Raw genomic sequence first — 17288 nt, forward strand, 5'->3', positions numbered from 1 at the left:
AACTACATGCCATACAAGTAATTATCCTAATTCACAGGTAATATAAATAGAAACACAGGATAAAGGAAAATAAAACATTAATGAACAATGTCTTATTTTCATAAGTAATGTGGTATCAGATTGGTCTGTATGAACTTATAACACTAAACTATTTGAAATAGGCACAGTAGTACAAGCCTATATTCCCAGCTACTCAAGAGGCTGAGGCAGGAAAATCACAAGTTTCAGGACAGCTTCAGCAACTTACTGTCTTAAGATAAAATATAAAAAGGGACAGGGAAGTGACTCAGTGGTTAGGCACCCTGGTACCAAAAAAAAAAGGTGGGGGAACTTGGGATATAGCATAGTACAAATCACCCCTGGGTTCAATTACTAGTACTATAAGAATAAACCAAAAAAACTATCCTGAAATCAAAATGGCTATCCCATCTCTCTCTTTTTTTTTAATAACTTTATTTTTATTTATTCTTTTTTTTTTTTTTTTAAATGTGGTGCTGAGGATAGAACCCAGTGCCTCACATGTGCTAGGTAAGTGCTCCACCACTGAAGATCGAACCCAGCCCTCTTTTGCTTTTAAGGAATATAAAATTCTGGACAATTATCATTTTGTTTTCATCTGTTTCAGTGGTCCTCAAAACAGCCTTCACAAACAGATTCATAATTATGGGTGAACAAGGGTACCAATGATATATGAAAACTATATAAAGGGGGCTGGGTTGTAGCTCAGTGGTAGAACACTTGCCTAGCATGCATGAGGCACTGGGTTCCATCGCCAGCACCACATAAAAATAAACAATAAAATAAAGGTATTCTGTCCATCTTAAAAAAAATAAAAAACCTATATTAATTCACAAAACTAAAGAAAAGACCATTGAGTTTAAATTAAAAACCTTTCAGGGTGATTCAGGAGCCTGATCTGATGGAAGTGAGACAAAATTATGTTTTTATAGATTTAAGACTCTGATTTTTAATTCTTTTCAATTGGAATAGAAATGGTACCAATGGGGGCTAGGATTGTGGCTCAGCAGAGGAGCACTCACCTCACACCTCAGCACCACATAAAAATAAGTAAGTGAAATAAAGGAATTGTGTCTAACAACAACTAAAAAATAAAAAAATTTTTCAAAAAAGAAAGAAATGGTACCAATGATTCCCAAGATTAAAAAAAAATGAAATCAATATTACATTTAAGAAGTAACAACACAGAAGTCAAATAATACTTTGTGTGTGTGTGTGGTGCTGAGGATTGAACCCAGTACCTTGCACATACTAGGCAAATGTTCTAACATGAACTACAATCCCAGTCCAAATTTTATAAAACATAAAACAACTGTAGGACGAGTACAGTGACCCAGGCCTGTAATCCCAGCAACCAGGGAGGCCAGGCAAAAAAAAGATTAGAAGTTCAAGGGCAGCAGGCCTCAGCAATTTAGCAAGACTGTGTCTCAAAATAAAAAATAAAGGGCTAGGGCTGTAGCTGAGTGGTAGAGCACTCACCTAGCACATGTGAGGCACTGGTTTGATTCCCTCCCTCAGCACCACATAAAATAAATAAAGATATTGTGTCCATCTACAACTTTAAAAAAAAAAAAAAAGAAAGAAAAAAAGGACTGGTTCAGTGGTAAAGCACCCCAGGTTCAATTCCCAGTAGGGAAAAAAAACATGATGATTACAATTAACATATTATAGTCTTGAAAACTAAAAAGGTTAAGTGTTCAAGAAAAAAATAAGTATATAAAGCAATGCATATTTTAATTAGCTTAATTTAGCCATCCCACAATGCATACAATTTTACAACATGCACAACAATTATATATAATTTTATTAAATAAAGTAAAACAAATACTTAGAGTTAGGGGAAAAAAAAGAAGATATCAAATAAGAAATTAATCTGGAAACCCAACAAAAACATTGTTATTTCTGATTCTTTCACAGAAAAATATCATCCAAAAAATGAGACCTGTAATTTCAGCTGCTACCAAAAAGAAAACTAATCTCTTAAGATAGGCATGTTCTGTTCTAAATAACTCACTGTGAAGGTTTAAGACCTGTCTACTACTGTTTATGGATATCTTTTCAATTACAATGTTTGCTAAGCAATAGCTATATGGAGAGTTCTTGTATCCCTCCTTGTTCACAGAACTAAGGATGAAATCAGATGATTTGAAAACTAAGAAAAAGCTTGTAATGAGATCAAAATTAATCAAAGATGTGACTACTGTTCTAATATAAATTTTAAAATGCTTCTAACTAGCCAGGTGCAGTGCATGCCTGTAATCCCTGAAATTCAGTAAGCTGAGGCAAAAGGATCACAAATTTGAAACCAGCCTGGGCAACTTGGTCAGACCCTGTCATAAAACAAAATATAAAGGGCTGGGAGCAGTGGCATACACAGCTCATGAGGGTGACATAGGAGGATCATTAATTTAGTGCCAGCCTCAGCAATTCAGTGAGGCCCTAAGCAATTCAGCAAGAACCTATCTCTAAATAAAATATTAAAAAAGAGTCAAGAATGTGGCTTAATGGTTAAACACCCGTAGTTCAAATCCCAGCACTGAAAATAAATTCTTCGAAATATCACGAAGTTCTGAAATCACCCTTCAGTTCAAATTTAACATGAATTCAAGATAATTCCCCATCTAAAACTGGTAATAAATTCTTAAACATGTACCGTTGTCCATTTATTTTCAAATATATTTTATTTAAAATAATTCCAGTTTTCACAATATTTTTTAAAGATATAGATTACAGTTCCTATCAATGTCCAGAATAAACTGTGCAAAATAAACTTCAGGATCAAATCTGCATTGGGCTGGTGTTGCTGTCTACCATGTGTGAGGCACTGAGTTCAATCCTTAGCACTATATATATATACACATACATACACATACATTCGTACACACACACACATACATATATATATATATATATATAAAATTATAAATAAAGGTCCACTGACAATTAAAAAGAAGTTAAATTGGAGTTTGACTCATGGTTCTATCATTTTAACTTGTGAACCTTTAAGAAAGTACTTTAACTTCTGCTGCAGTTTCCTCAATTCTATTAAAATAATTAGTCCTTCAAGAGTGCCTATTAAATTGTGATAACTTGTATGAATCACTAAAGTAAAGTAGACACTTGCAAGACATTGCTATCATATGTCAAGCCCTGGGTTCAATTCCCATTACTGCCCCCCAACACACACACAAAAAAGAAAACAGTATTTTTAAATAACTGTGGGTATGTAAAAATATAATTAATTAACCATCCTGGTGGCACATGCCTTTAAACCCAGCAGCTCAGGAGGGTGAGGCAGAGGATCACGTTTAAAGTAAGCCCAAGCAATTTAATTTAGTTAGAGGCCCTAAGTAACCCAGCATGATCCTGTCTCAAAATAAAAAATAAAAAGTGGGGCTTGGGTTGTGGCTCAGTGGTAGAGTGCCCGCCTAGCATGTGCGAGGCCCTGGGTTCAATCCATAGCACCACATAAATAAATAATATAAAGGTACTGTGTCCAACTACAATCGAAAAATAAATGTAAAAATAATAATAAATAAAAATAAAAAGGGGATGGGAATATAGCTCAGTGGTAAAGCACCCCTGGGTTCAATCCTCAGTACCAAAAACACCTATAATTAACCAGTTGTTATCTAAATTTTACACCTTAACTTTTCAAAAATAAATACTCCTCTATTTACCAGCTATAATGGTACCCCCATATGGCCCCAATTCCATAGGTCTATTAAGAAAAGCATTCAGAAAGACATCTTTAAATTTCCCTTTTTATATTTACTCAGTCTAATAATGCTTCCTAATCCAACTTACTAATACCTGAAATTTATCTTTTTTTTTCCTCCTTTTTGGTGCTAGGGTTACAACTCAGGTCTTGTGCATACTAAGCATGTGCTCTAATACTGCCATTAGAATTTCTGCAATTAGCATTCACAATAAATAAGGCATTGCTGCTGTTTATAAAATCATGCATGCTAAAGCAAACATAAGCAACGTACAGTTCAAAATTTTCATTGAAAAAGCACTGCTGCTCTTCATAATGATCATGCATGCTAAGCAAAAATAAAGTGCAGAAAATGTGAAGAGCATATTAACATTTGAGTTTTTTAAAAAGGAAATAGGAAAAGAGTAAACACAAGCAAATAGTAGGAAATGCACAGCATATCTCTGGAGAAATAATACCCTAGAAAACTGACAAGATTGATTTTGGGGAAGGAACTTTTCCTGTAGGCATGTCTTACTTTCTAAAGAAAAACAACAGCTAGTTACCAGACATATTTTCTCATTTAAAATTCATGATCACCGGGCCTGGGGTTGTAGCACAGTGGCAGAGCACTTGACTAGCATTGAGGCATTGGGTTCGATCCTCAGCAACACCACATAAAATAAATAAACTAGAAGTATTTTATCCATCTAAAACAAAAAATTTTTTTAAAACTCAGAATCATCATATATTATATCAAAGTCCAATTAACTGAACTGAGTTATTAACTATACTCAAAAGCCAAACACAAAAATTATGCATCAAGGGTACTGTGTTTCTGAATTATTACAGTAGTTTTTATAATATTTCACTACTTACCTTGCCCACCTCTTCCAGTGCTAGGGAACAAACCCAGGGCCTCTAGCATGCAAGGCAAGCATCTACCACTGAGTCATGTCCCCAGTCCACTACCTACCTTTGTTTTTTTCATGACTTACCTTTTAAAATACTGATATTGCACACAGAATGCTGGTAATGCCTGAGCTACAACTAAATTCTGATTTATCAGTCAAGTAAAGTATGCTTTGCTAAACAAAAATGATTATTTAGACTAGTACAAATGAAATCAGAAAGTACAGAATTACAATTCTGAATAAATGTCCACATTAGTTTAACATCAACGAAGCTGGCAATAATATTGAAGATCTAAAGTAAACATGGTAGAAGCAAAGGAACTCTCATTCCCTTAAGTCAAATAATGTTATCTACTTCAGAATAACTGTTCTCAAATATGGATTCCATCTACCTAATTTGATACTTAGAAATAGCTGCAAATTTGTTAAAAATAAAGATTCCAAAGCCCCAATTTCTGAGGAACTGATTCAAGAATTTGTGGTAAGGCCTGAATATTGCTTTAACTCCACAGAACTCTTGAAAAAAGCTGTTCATATATTGATTTAGAAAGCTATGGTACACTATCAAGTGGAAAAAAAGCAGGTGCAAACTAGTGGATATAGCATGCTACTATGTATCTGTGCTTAAAAACAAACCAAACTTAGAACTAAGAGATAAACATGTACTGGTATTTGCTTCTAATCTGCATGTTTAAGTACCTGCAAAATTAAGATTAATAACACTGCTTTTTTCCCTGTTTCAGAAAAGGAATACCATTTGGTACTAGGGATGGAACCCAAAGGGGCTTAATCACTGAGCCCCATCTCTAGCCTACTTATTTTTATTTTGAAACAGGGTCTTGCTGAGTTTCTTAGAGGTCACTAAGTTGTTGAGGCTGGCTTTGAACTTGTGATCTTCCTGCCTCAGCCTCCCATGTCACTGGGACTACAGGCATGCGCCACCACACCTGGCCCTATGTATTTTAAATATAGAATTTTAAAAAGGAATTTCCAAGGTGAGTCTGACAGTCACATATCAAATCCACTGCCTTAGGAAAATGAAAAACCCATTTTCAGAATGATGCTAACAGATATCTTCACTGCTGAAGCAGTCACATACATATCCTTTTCCTAAAGTTAATATCATAATGACAAAAGTATAGGTTTAAAAACAAAAAAAATATTAACAAACTTACCTGGAGGCACAGGTGGAGGAAAGCCAGGAAACTGTGGGGGTGGGATACCCGGTGGGAGTGCTGGGATTCCCATGGGAGGGCGATTCAAATGAGGGGGGAATGACATTCTTACTGCAGCAGTCTAAAGAAAGAAATCATAACAAATCATTTTACTTGAAAACTTTATAATTGAATCTGCCTAGTTTTGTTGGCCTTCATTTTTAGAGTATCTGCAAAATTCTAAAGTTTTCTTACCCAAAGGAGTTGGCAAAGACCCTCTTTTCTCTGTCTGTCCATTGAGAATTTTTAAAACTTAGATCTTTTCTAAAATAAGTTCCCAAAATGTACACGATCTAAGTTCAGGATAGACTCCTACAATCATGTGGGAATACATATAAAGGAAGAAAAAAATTTTGAGGTTCAGTTAATATCCAAAAATTAAATACCAAACATCAATGAATCTTTTAAAACCAAACTCAGAATCCAGGAGGGTATCTAATAGTGTTTTATAAAGTGCTTTGTTACTTTTTTTATTTAAATTAATACCTATCAGCACCCTGAAAACTAAATTTACAAAGTTACACAGTATTTCATTCAATGTTGGCCAGTTCCTCAAGGACAAATATGTCAGTGAATTACAAACCTGGTGGGGCATGGACACACACCAACTCTTGATACCAGATCATACAGTAATCACTCAAATGTGAAAAGGAACTATTGACAATGAGAAAAGCCATCCTTTTTCTTAAACTTAAAAGCAACCAATTAACCATTCTTTTTTTAAACACTCTTGAATCAGATAGCATCATTTGATTTTTTTAAAATATAAAAGCACATTAAATTGTTTAGTCTGCCATATTAAAGGAAACTTTTTTTCCCTTCCCATATGGAACTGAGGATTGAACCCAGGGGCGCTTTACCAGAGCTTCAACCCCAGTCCTTTTTGAGATCAGGAATTTGCATTCTTCACGCTTCAGCCTCCCAAACTGCTGGTATTACTGGTGTCCAGCTATCCTTTATTTTAAATGAATGGAAGTACTTAAGTTTTTATTTTCGTCAACATATTTTAGCACCCAGTACTATTGGAGAAAAAATTAAAAATGTTGCTAGGATGTCCTATGAGAGTTCCATACATCAATTTTTAAAAGCAGCCAAGGGGCTGGGGGACGCAGATCAGTGATAAGAGTGTTCCTATCTTGCTCAAGGTTTTAGGTTAGATTCCCAGCATGGGAATGAGAGAGCTCAAATAAGTAAGTCTATGCCACATCTGTGACTCCACTAAAGTCAGTGATTTGATAAACAGGAGATATTTCTACTAGACACTAGGGAAATTTTCCTCACTCTATAAATAAAGAAGTCCGCAGGTCTGGGGATATTAACTCAGTTGGTAGAGGGCTTGCCTCACATGCATAAGGCCCTGGGTTCAATCCACAGCACCACAAAAAAAAAAAAAAAAAAAAATGTCCAGAGCTATTTAAACTTTTAAAATGTCTTGTGTTTTGTAATTGTTTTACTCACCCTTCAGGAGAAAGAAAAATAAAAATTGTAACTCTTGAGAGCTGGGGTTGTGGCTCGCAGTAGACTACTTGCCTAGCGTGTGTGAGGCACTGTGTTAGGTTCTCAGTACCGCACATAAAAAAATTAATAAAGGTCTATCAACAACTAAAAAAAAATTAAGGAAAAAAGTGTAACTCTTCCACTTTCTCTTTCCCTAATCCCTCACTTTCTCTTTCCCTAATCCCACAGTTAGGCATATCTCATGATTTTCTACATATCTTTATATGTACGAAGTAATACATAATTTGTAATTTTCTCCAGTATAACCATATTATTACCTGCATTTTCCCCTATTTTCATTGACATCTCTTCATATCCACTTATAAATTTCTATTTCAGTTTTTATAATGTAGTAAATTATTAATACAGATATACATTAATTATCCAACCAACATTAATGGTTGATGCTACTTTTTTATCTCTTTCAAATAATGCTTTAGATTTTGACATATAATTCTATACATCTCTGTAAATAATTCCATAATACAGATTATTATTGTATATATCCAAATTTTACCTCTAAATCAGTCCCCAAAACTAGTATATAAATTTTATGCCCTTTTCTCATATCCTCACCATTGTTGGAATAAAGAGGTTTTTAAATTCTAATTATCTGATAGGTTGAAAAAAAAACTTGTATTTCATTAAGAAGGTTCAGTATCTTTTTACCTGTTTATTAGACCGTATTTACTTGATGCATACAATCAATAGTCTATACAATTTAAACTTCAACTTCAAAAAACAATATACTTAAAATATTTAGAAAGTTTTATAAGTAAAGGAATTCCTAGGATGATTCATATACTTATCAAATAAGGTACTAGAAATGCTTTAAAATTTAGGTAGGTATCAGGATGTATCACAAAGGAAAAACACAAGATTTTTAGACTATAAATGTATTGAGTTTCTTATAATTTTTTTGGTAACACTTTCTGCCCCAAATCAAAAACAAATATTCTATACAGAAGGGTGGAAAGGGGATGTATCTTCTTTTAAAACAGAGAAGGCTACTGTCCTACTTACAGAAACTCTTGTATTATCATTATAATACTCTATCTCAGCACTTTCTTAGGAGGGCAGTTGGTATAGTACCTGTTGAATAAATAAATTGATTAATGAATGTATCAGTAAACAAAGTCTGAGGGCCTCAATAGACATTTATTAAGCAGTTACCATGAGCCAGGTACTATGCTAGCAATGGCCCAGTGCTAGCCTCACAATGATCAAAGATGGACTTTGATTCAGTTTTTAGAACCACTTTTCACTCCCCCCAGTATTAGATATTTTATTAATAAAACTATATTATTGGAATTTATGCCATCTTTATAATTTTAATGTTAGTGTATGCTAGTATACCCCTGGCATTCATTTCTAAGTTTTTGTTTTTGTTGGAGGGCTATTGGGGATTAAACCCAAGGGGGCTCTTTACCACTTAGCAGAAGCCCCAGCCCTTTATTTTAGTTTAAAACAGATGAAAAATAACACAGCTAATGGTTAATTATTATGAATATTCAATTTTTCCTTGAAAAATCAGAAAACATTTCCTGTGATTTTTTAAAAATATTAATATTTAAACATTAAAATGCATAAATTACATAATTCGACATAAAATTTTGTTTTGCCATGTGCAAATAAACTTTTATAATCACAGCAAACCTATCAGTTCTTACAGATAACAAAATATAAATTATAATTACTCATGCTACAGATATATTGAACGCTGAAAGGCATTTTGTAGGAAACCAAAGCTGGGAAGACAGCAAGGGAGTGATTTATTTCAAATCTGCTTATATACCTCACAAAGAAAATGAAGAGCTAAATAAAGATTTGAAAAAGGCTGAAACAGGAAGTCCTTTTCATATCTGGGGGAAACATCTTCCAAGCAAAGGAAACAGCAAACACATGCCTGAAGTCGGCAGAGTGTGTTCAACTTTGGGGTGTGTTCAAGGGAGACAGCAAGGTCAACATTATCTCTGGGGTAGCTGAAGCAAGCAGAAAATACTCTTACTTGGGGAGGGAGTTCAGAGTGCAGGACTTTATTGTACATTGTAAAGGTTTTGATTGTTACTTTCAATAAGATGGAAAACATCTGAAAGATTTTTTAACTTGACTGATGTTTTAACAGTATCAATGGCCACTGTATTAAGTAAGACTGGAAGAGAACAGAATGGAAGCATGAGACTATTGTAATAATCCACACAAGATGATGGCAGTTTGAAACAGGTGGTAGTGGTGAAAGTGGTTTATCAAACTGTTGGATTCTAAACATACTGAAGGTCACCAATAGGATTTGCTGAAAAATTGCATGTGGAGTTCAAGAAAGAGAGATGCAGAGTTAATTTTTAGCACTAAAATCATTTAAATAGCATTTTTTAAAATAGTGTGCTTAACTTACAGAAGATTCAAAACATTTTTACCTACTAAGTAAGAAACTTCATGACCCAAACCAAGTATCACAATGGAAGAAATATTTTCTATATTTATCTAGCATACTGTTGGTCACACAGGCATATGTATAAATCAAAACTCATAGAAATGGATTAAAATGGATTCATTTTATTGTAATTTTACTTCAACAGATTTACTCCAAAAAAAAAAAAGAAAATAATGCAAGTAAGATTTATCTATATTACATTAACATGCATGCATTCTGCTTTTTTCACTTTTTTCTCTTTCAAAGCATTCTTTAGTTTTCTACACTTCTGAGAATACTACAGGTATACAAAATATGGTAGAGATGCTTGTCCCTTTGTTTCACACGTATCTAGACATAAAATTATTTCACCAAGGATGGGCTTATAAATAAGTCCCACCAGGCCACTCACTATGTGTCAAATTTTTGAAATGGTAAGAATGAACCAATAATATCCCCCCTCTGTGAACACTAACATAGAATTCATTAATTCATCCAATAAATAGTTTCAATTTTGTGCCTAGTTCTCCCCCAGGTATTATTTGTATCTGTTCCTGAAAGGGTAAAATTTAAGTTACTATATAAAGTTTAATAGCTAGTTCAGAGGTTCTACAGTGACTAAAAGTGACTATTAGTGTAACATGTACTGTTTCCTGCCCTGCTCATAGCCTGCAAGATACACTGGACACTGACATAACTGCCTGCCTCAACCTAAGCAAAACATTCCCTTAAAATGCATTACTCCATTAACTAAATTTCTACAGAACTGGAGTCTACAGGCATTATTACTAGAAAAAGTATTCAAAGCCCAAAGAAGAATGAGGACTATTTGACAGAAAAATTTCTTTTACAGGGGGTAGGCCCTGTAATTCCAGGCTTAGCAGCAGAGCACTTGCCTAGCATGTGTGAGGCACTGGGTTCGATCCTCAGAACCACATATACAGGCTGGGGATGTGGCTCATGCGGTAGCGCGCTCGCCTGGCATGCGTGCGGCCCAGGTTCGATTCTCAGCACCACATACAAACAAAGATGTTGTGTCCACCAAGAACTAAAAAATAAATATTAAAATTCTCTCTCTCTCTTAAAAAAAAAAAACCCACATATAGATAAAAGTCCATCAACAACTTAAGAAAAAAAAAAGAATTTAAAGAATAAAATTTCTTTTACAGAAAAGTTTTTCAGAAGTCTGAAAGTACTCAAGAGGATAGGGAAATAGCTCAGTGGTAGAACGCTGCAGTCCCAGTACTGCAGGAAAGACTTTTGACTGTCTAAAAAAAAGAATTGATTTTTTTCCCTGAGATATCCACTTTGTTATTTGTCATTTTTCAATTATTAAAAAGCCACACTATGTATACAGAAACACTAGTGGTCCCTAAAACTGGGGTAAAACAGAAGGTAAGGAGGGGATAGACCCTGTAATTCCAGTGACTCAGAAGGCTGAGGTCAGAGAACCACAAGCTTCAGGTGAGCTTCAGCAATTTAGTGAGTCCCTAAGCAACTTAGTAAGAACATGTCTCAAAATTTAAGAGTGGGGTGCTGGGGGTGTAACTCAGTGTGGTAAATGCCCCTAGGTTCAATCCTTTAGTATCCATAGTATCTCTGTCCCCACCTCAAAAGGGGAACAAAACAAAACAAAACCTGGGGTACAGTGACTTACAAATAGGCAAATAGGCAGAGAGATCTTTTAGGCCGTTTAACTCTGTATGATTACTTAAAAAAAAAAAACAACTCATTTACACGTCAAAAACACCTTCATAAAGCTGCTATTTTTAGAAAACATTATTTTTGGATGGGTAACAGGGATTGAACCCAGGGGCACTCAATCACTGAGCCACATTCCTAGCCCTATTCAGTATTTTATTTGGAGACATGGTCTCACTGAGTTGCTTAGCAACTCACTTTTGCTGAGGCTGGCTTTGAACTCACCATCCTCCTGCCTCAGCCTCCTGAGCAGTGTGCACCACCACATCCAGCATAAGGCTGCTTTTTAAAAAAAACATATCAGGACAAGAGGCAAAATCTAAGACCTGAAAATTACATAAAACTGTATCAATGTTAATGTCCTAATTTTGATCATTATACTGTTATTAAATAACAGAACCTGTGTCCTAGTTTGTCTTTCTGGTACAGAGGGGAAAAAAAAGTGCAAGGGCACTTTACCACTGAGCTACATCCCCAACCTTTTTTTTTTTTCTTTTTCTTTCTTTCCATACAGGGTGTAACTAAGTTCCTCAGGCTGGCCTTGAATTTGAATTCTTCCTGCCTCTGTTTCCTTAGTAGCTAGTATTACAGGTGTGCAACACTGCACCTTGCCTATTTCCTAGTTTTAAAGGAAATACACGTTAGTATTTTTATGTTAAGAGGCATCACATCTCCCAAATTTTTCAGAAAGAAACTATGAAGACAGAAAAGAATGAGGGACCAGGTTGTGGCTCAGTGGTAGAGTACTTGCCTAGCATGCATGAGGCACTGGGTTAGATCCCCGGCACCACATTAAATAAATAAATACATACATATATACATACAAACAAATAAAATAAAGGTGTTGTGTCCATCTACAACTAAAATATATATTCTTTTTAAGAAAAAAAAAAAGAATGAGGGGCTGGGGATGTGGCTCAAGCGGTAGCATGCTTGCCTGGCATGCGTGTGGCCCGGGTTCAATCCTCAGCACCACATACAAACAAAGATGTCGTGTCCGCCGAAAACTAAAAAATAAATATTAAAAAATTTTTAAAAAAAAGAATGAAGTCAACTGGTAAAATATTAACATTTCAGGTATGTGGGTGAGAGTTGAGAATTCTTCATACTATTCTTGAAACATTTTTGTAAATTTTAAATTATATGAAAACTGAAATTTAAAAAGGAATATCAGTAATTCTGAGTAGTGTTCTTCTTATTTTCTGCAAGTTTAAAAACTTTTAAATGGCTGGGCGCAGTGGTGCACACCTATAATCCCAGCAGCTCCTGGGGGCTGAGACAGGAGGATCAAAGGAGTTCAAAGCCAGAGACAGCAATGGGAAGGCACCAAGCAACACAGTGAGAGCTTGTCTCCAAATAAAATACAAAAATAGGGGTGGGGATGTGGCTCAGTGGCCAAGTGCTCCTGAGTTCAATTCCTGGTACCAAAAAAAAAAAAAAAAAAAAAAAAAACTTTTAAAAGTTTTTAAAAGTAGAGAAAAGTATTTAAAAGTATAGAAAAGTGGGGCTGGGGATGTGGCTCAAGCGGTAGCACGCTCGCCTGGCCTGCATGCGGCCCGGGTTCGATCCTCAGAATCACATACAAACAAAGATGTTGTGTCTGCCAAAAACTAAAAAATAAAAACTCTCTCCCTTCCTCTCTCTTTAAAAAAATAAATAAATAAAATAAAAGTATAGAAAAGTATAGAAGCTAAGCCTAGGGCCTGGTTTTATGGCTCAGTGGTAAAGCACTTGCCTGGCAAGTGTGAGGCACTGGGTTCCATCCTCAGCACCACATAAAAATAAGTAAGTAAGGGGCTGGGGATGTGGCTCAAGCGGTACCACGCTCGCCTGGCATGCACAGGGCGCTGGGTTCGATCCTCAGCACCACATAAAAATAGAGATGTTGTGTCCACCGAAAACTAAAAAAAATTTTAAAAATTTTAAAAAAATAAGTAAATAAAATAAAAGTACTGTGTGTCTACAATTCAAATATGTTTAAAAAAAAAAAGAAAGAGATGGACTGGGGTTGTATCTGAGTGGCAGAGCACTTGCCTTGCACATGTGAGGCACTGGGTTTGATCCTCTGCTCTACATTAAAAATAAAAGCAAAAACAAAATAAAGATGTATAACTAGGGGCTGAGATGTATAACTAAAAAAAATTTAAAAAATAAAAAAGAAAAGAAAAAAGGGGAAGAAAAGGGATAAAAGCTGTTGAAGAAGCTCAAGAAGCTTTTAAAATCCCCTATATGAATGGCTATGGTAGTATAAGAACAGGCAATCAAGAGATTAAAAAATACACAGAACTTTGAGCAACCAATAAAAAAAAAAAATAACAATGTTTTCTTAATACAAGATTACTTTTAGTGACATTAATGATTTAATGATGTTAATGACAACTTTTGCTTTCAAAGCTATAAAACCATTTTTCTCCAAATCATAAAAATGAGAAAAGTACTTATCTGTGGACAAAATAGTAGCATAAATGGAGAAATCCCAAATTCCTATCAGGTCTGAAGTCATTACCCAATATTAACATGAAATAATTTTATTTTAAAAATATATATTGAGGGGTCAGGGTTGTGGCTCAGTGGTAAAGTGTTTTGTCTAGCATGTGTGAGGCACTGGGTTCGATTCTCGCATCGCATATAAATAAAGATCCATAAACAATTAAAAAGATATACTAAATATATATATATATATATATATATATATATATATATATATATATATTTGGGCTGGGATTGTGGCTCAGTGGTAGAGTGGTTGCCTAGCATGCGTGAGGCACTGGGTTCCATTCTCAGCACCATATACAAATAAATAAAATAAAGGTCCGTCAACAACTAAAAAAATACTTAAAATACATACGCAGAGAGCGTCAATACAGTGCAATAAAAGACAAATCACAAAATTTAAAAATTAGTCAAAATATTATTAATATATGGTGCCTATATATAAGAGTGAAACAGCAAACTTTTATTTCCCTAACTTATAGGTACTCTACCAGAAGAAAAAACAAAACAGGAAAGGCATAGAAAATACCTTGTGACCATAAAAGAGAAAATCTGATAATGGTTATCGCAAAATTATCTAATAAGCATTTTTATTTACTTTTATTGGCAAGTCTTCATTATCTTCATTCCCAAATTCTCAAATGTAAATTCATTAATTTGGGGGCAGGTACTGGGCTTGAATGCAGGGGTGCTCTACCACTGTGCTACATACACTCCAGTACTTTATATTTCTTATTTTTTGTGACAATGTCTGGCTGAACTGCCAAGGCTTGCCTGGAACTTGCTCTTCTCCTGCCTCAGTCTCTTGAATGGCTGGGATTACAGGTGTGAGCCATGCCTGCTTGTTGCTGGCTTTACTTGTCCAACTGAACACAGCAAGTGGGTGGAGACTCCCAAGGCTCCCCACTGTCCTGAAATTACCAATATAAAGACTCTACTGTCTGTTTCTAGCAATAACATACCAATAAGAAAGAAATCAATTCAAGAGTTAGTTATGGCTTTGCTTATGAAAGTCTATTCAGAGTACACTGGAAGAAATGTGGTTACTATTTTACACTCGTTTTACAGATGAAGAAAACCAAGGCTTTAAAAAAATGAATTATTAGAATAGTATAACATCTACTTGAATCAGGAGAACTGATGATCAACTGAACGACTTCCCTGGACTCTAAATGTTTTGGTAATAATCTTTAAAAAATAAAAGTTTCTCTTCAATCTTTTACAATTTATCTACAGGATAACACAGTACCAACTGCATACAGAAATCCTCTACACTACTTTATAAATTCTTCTGTAAATCTAAAATAACGTCAAAATAAAGATTTTTTAAGTAGTAAAAACAACAAAAAACTTCTACAAAAATGAAACAAATCTTTACACATTGTCAACTACCTAATACACAGTACTTCCCAATAAAGCGGTCTAGTGCAAGAGAAGTCCAATATCTTCCCTCCTTTTGGTCTGCTTCACTCTGCCCAGTATCAAAAACAGCATTTCCAAGACCATCTAAATCTATATTAGATAACATCAAAATAACCTTCACACTCCTATATCTATTCTAAAAAACATAGTTAAAAAGCAATACTTAAGACCAAGGAACGGTGAAAATAACATTTTAATGCCGAGGCTGGTAATCACTTAAAATGAATGGAAACAGATTACTGCATCCTTCAATGCGGAAAGGAGGCAGGAAGGCAAAGCTCATTACAACCTTAAGCAAGCCAGGAATATGCTTAAAAAAAAAAAAAAAAAACAGGTGAGCATTAGCTAAATTCGAGTGGGGCGGGCTCTAGATGGCCAAAGTGAAAGAGAAAGAAATCCGTTGGTGGTCAGCACCTCTCTAAAAAAGATGGGTGCAGACTGGCTTCAAAGCCTGGGGCCAATGTGTCCTAGGCCCGAAAAAACCTACAGGGGTGCTGTGCAAGCTCCATAAAGAAAGGAACCTCAGGGAAATGCCCCCCAGGGGCATACCAATCATTTTGTGACTAACGCGCAGCCGAGATGGGACCAAAGCGATTCACTCCGTAGCAGAACGTGGAAGGGAAAGGGAAATTGGGCGACAATGCAAAGAGGAACGCTCAGGCGGTAAGGCCGGCCTCCATGGGCTCCTGGGCCCACTGGTTTTCGAGGCCACAGAGAAGCGGAGAAACCTAAGCCTCGTGCCCGTCCCCTCCCCCACCCCAGCCCTCACCCCTACCCCACCCCAGCCCTTTCGCAGCCACCCTGGCTTTTCCTCTTCCTCCAGCTGAGGTACCCGGTCCTCCGGTTTCCACAGACGTTCAGAGGCGTAAACTCACCCGCCGCTGAGAAAACGGTACTGTCTCCGCGGCCTTCTGGGCTCCACGTTACGAGTGGGCTCCACCGGTTCGAGGTTTCTGCGCGCCGCTCGCCCGGGAGACTAATTTCGAAGCGCCTACTCGCACAGGCCGCAAACACAGCCGCGATGCGCGGGGAGCTTCTGGAGGTCTTCCTCTTGCCCGGCATGCACTGCGACCGGGGGCGTGGAGTAGAGAACCATAGAGAAGAGCATGTATAGAGAGTCTCCTCTGTTGGCTTGGACTCACCACGCAGAGCCGAACAACCATAGAAAGGGACCGCCTGGTGGGGACTAGAAAGGCTGGAGCCGAAAATTAGGACCCACCCTGCCATTTTTGATTGGGGCTGACTGAATCTTATGACTACGCGACGCCATCTTGAGGTCAAGGTTCCTGCTGGGCCCTGCACGAGGCTTGTTGGAGGATTTTTCACTTTTCGTGGTTTGTTTTCTGGGAATTAGAACCTTGCTTTCTCATTCAGTAAGGTTCGATGCATTCATAACTGGTCCGGACCAAGAACCTCAGTAAAAACCCCAAGTGCTGATTTTTCCCTAAAAAACACCTACTCTTCCTATTAAGAAATATTTGGCAAAGGCCTTTTTTTTTGAGTGACCACGCACACTGAAACTTAACGATAGTGAGATCAAAGAGGTAACTAGAAGGTGTTTGAAATACATCAAAGAGCCTGTAAGAATATCTGATGTAGTTTTCATTCTGTAATATAAACATTCTGAAAAGAACTTCACTTAATTAATGAAAATTAATAAAACTAATTGCAAATTATCAGGTGATTCAATTTAGGGACTTTTTTAAAAAATATTTTTTAGTTGTCAATGGACCTTTATTATTTATTATTATGTGGTGCTGACAATCTAACCCAGTGCCTCACCCATGCAGCAAGCGCTCTACCACTGAGCCACAGCCCTTATTATTTTTTAAAAAATATTTTTAGTTGTAGATGGACACGATACCTTTATTTTGTTTAGTTTTTTAATGTGGTGCTGACCATGGAACCCAGGGCCTCAT

The 17288-nt window shown here is 36.1% G+C and overlaps 1 protein-coding gene across 1 annotated transcript in view; it reads right to left on the minus strand.

Moving 5' to 3' along the window:
• Positions 1–16404, minus strand: part of Rbm25 (RNA binding motif protein 25) — a 56450-nt gene extending 40046 nt beyond the window's left edge. Inside the window, exons 1-2 of the mRNA XM_076849921.1 lie at positions 16245–16404; positions 5805–5925 (exon numbers count right to left, since the gene is read on the minus strand). Of these exons, the coding sequence (XP_076706036.1) occupies positions 5805–5910 (106 nt within the window). The 5' untranslated portion in view covers positions 5911–5925; positions 16245–16404. The remainder of the gene's footprint in view (positions 1–5804; positions 5926–16244) is intronic.
• Between the last annotated feature and the right edge of the window lie 884 nt (positions 16405–17288).

The sequence above is a fragment of the Callospermophilus lateralis genome, chromosome 3 (assembly GCF_048772815.1).
Source record: "Callospermophilus lateralis isolate mCalLat2 chromosome 3, mCalLat2.hap1, whole genome shotgun sequence".
Lineage (NCBI taxonomy): Eukaryota > Metazoa > Chordata > Mammalia > Rodentia > Sciuridae > Callospermophilus > Callospermophilus lateralis.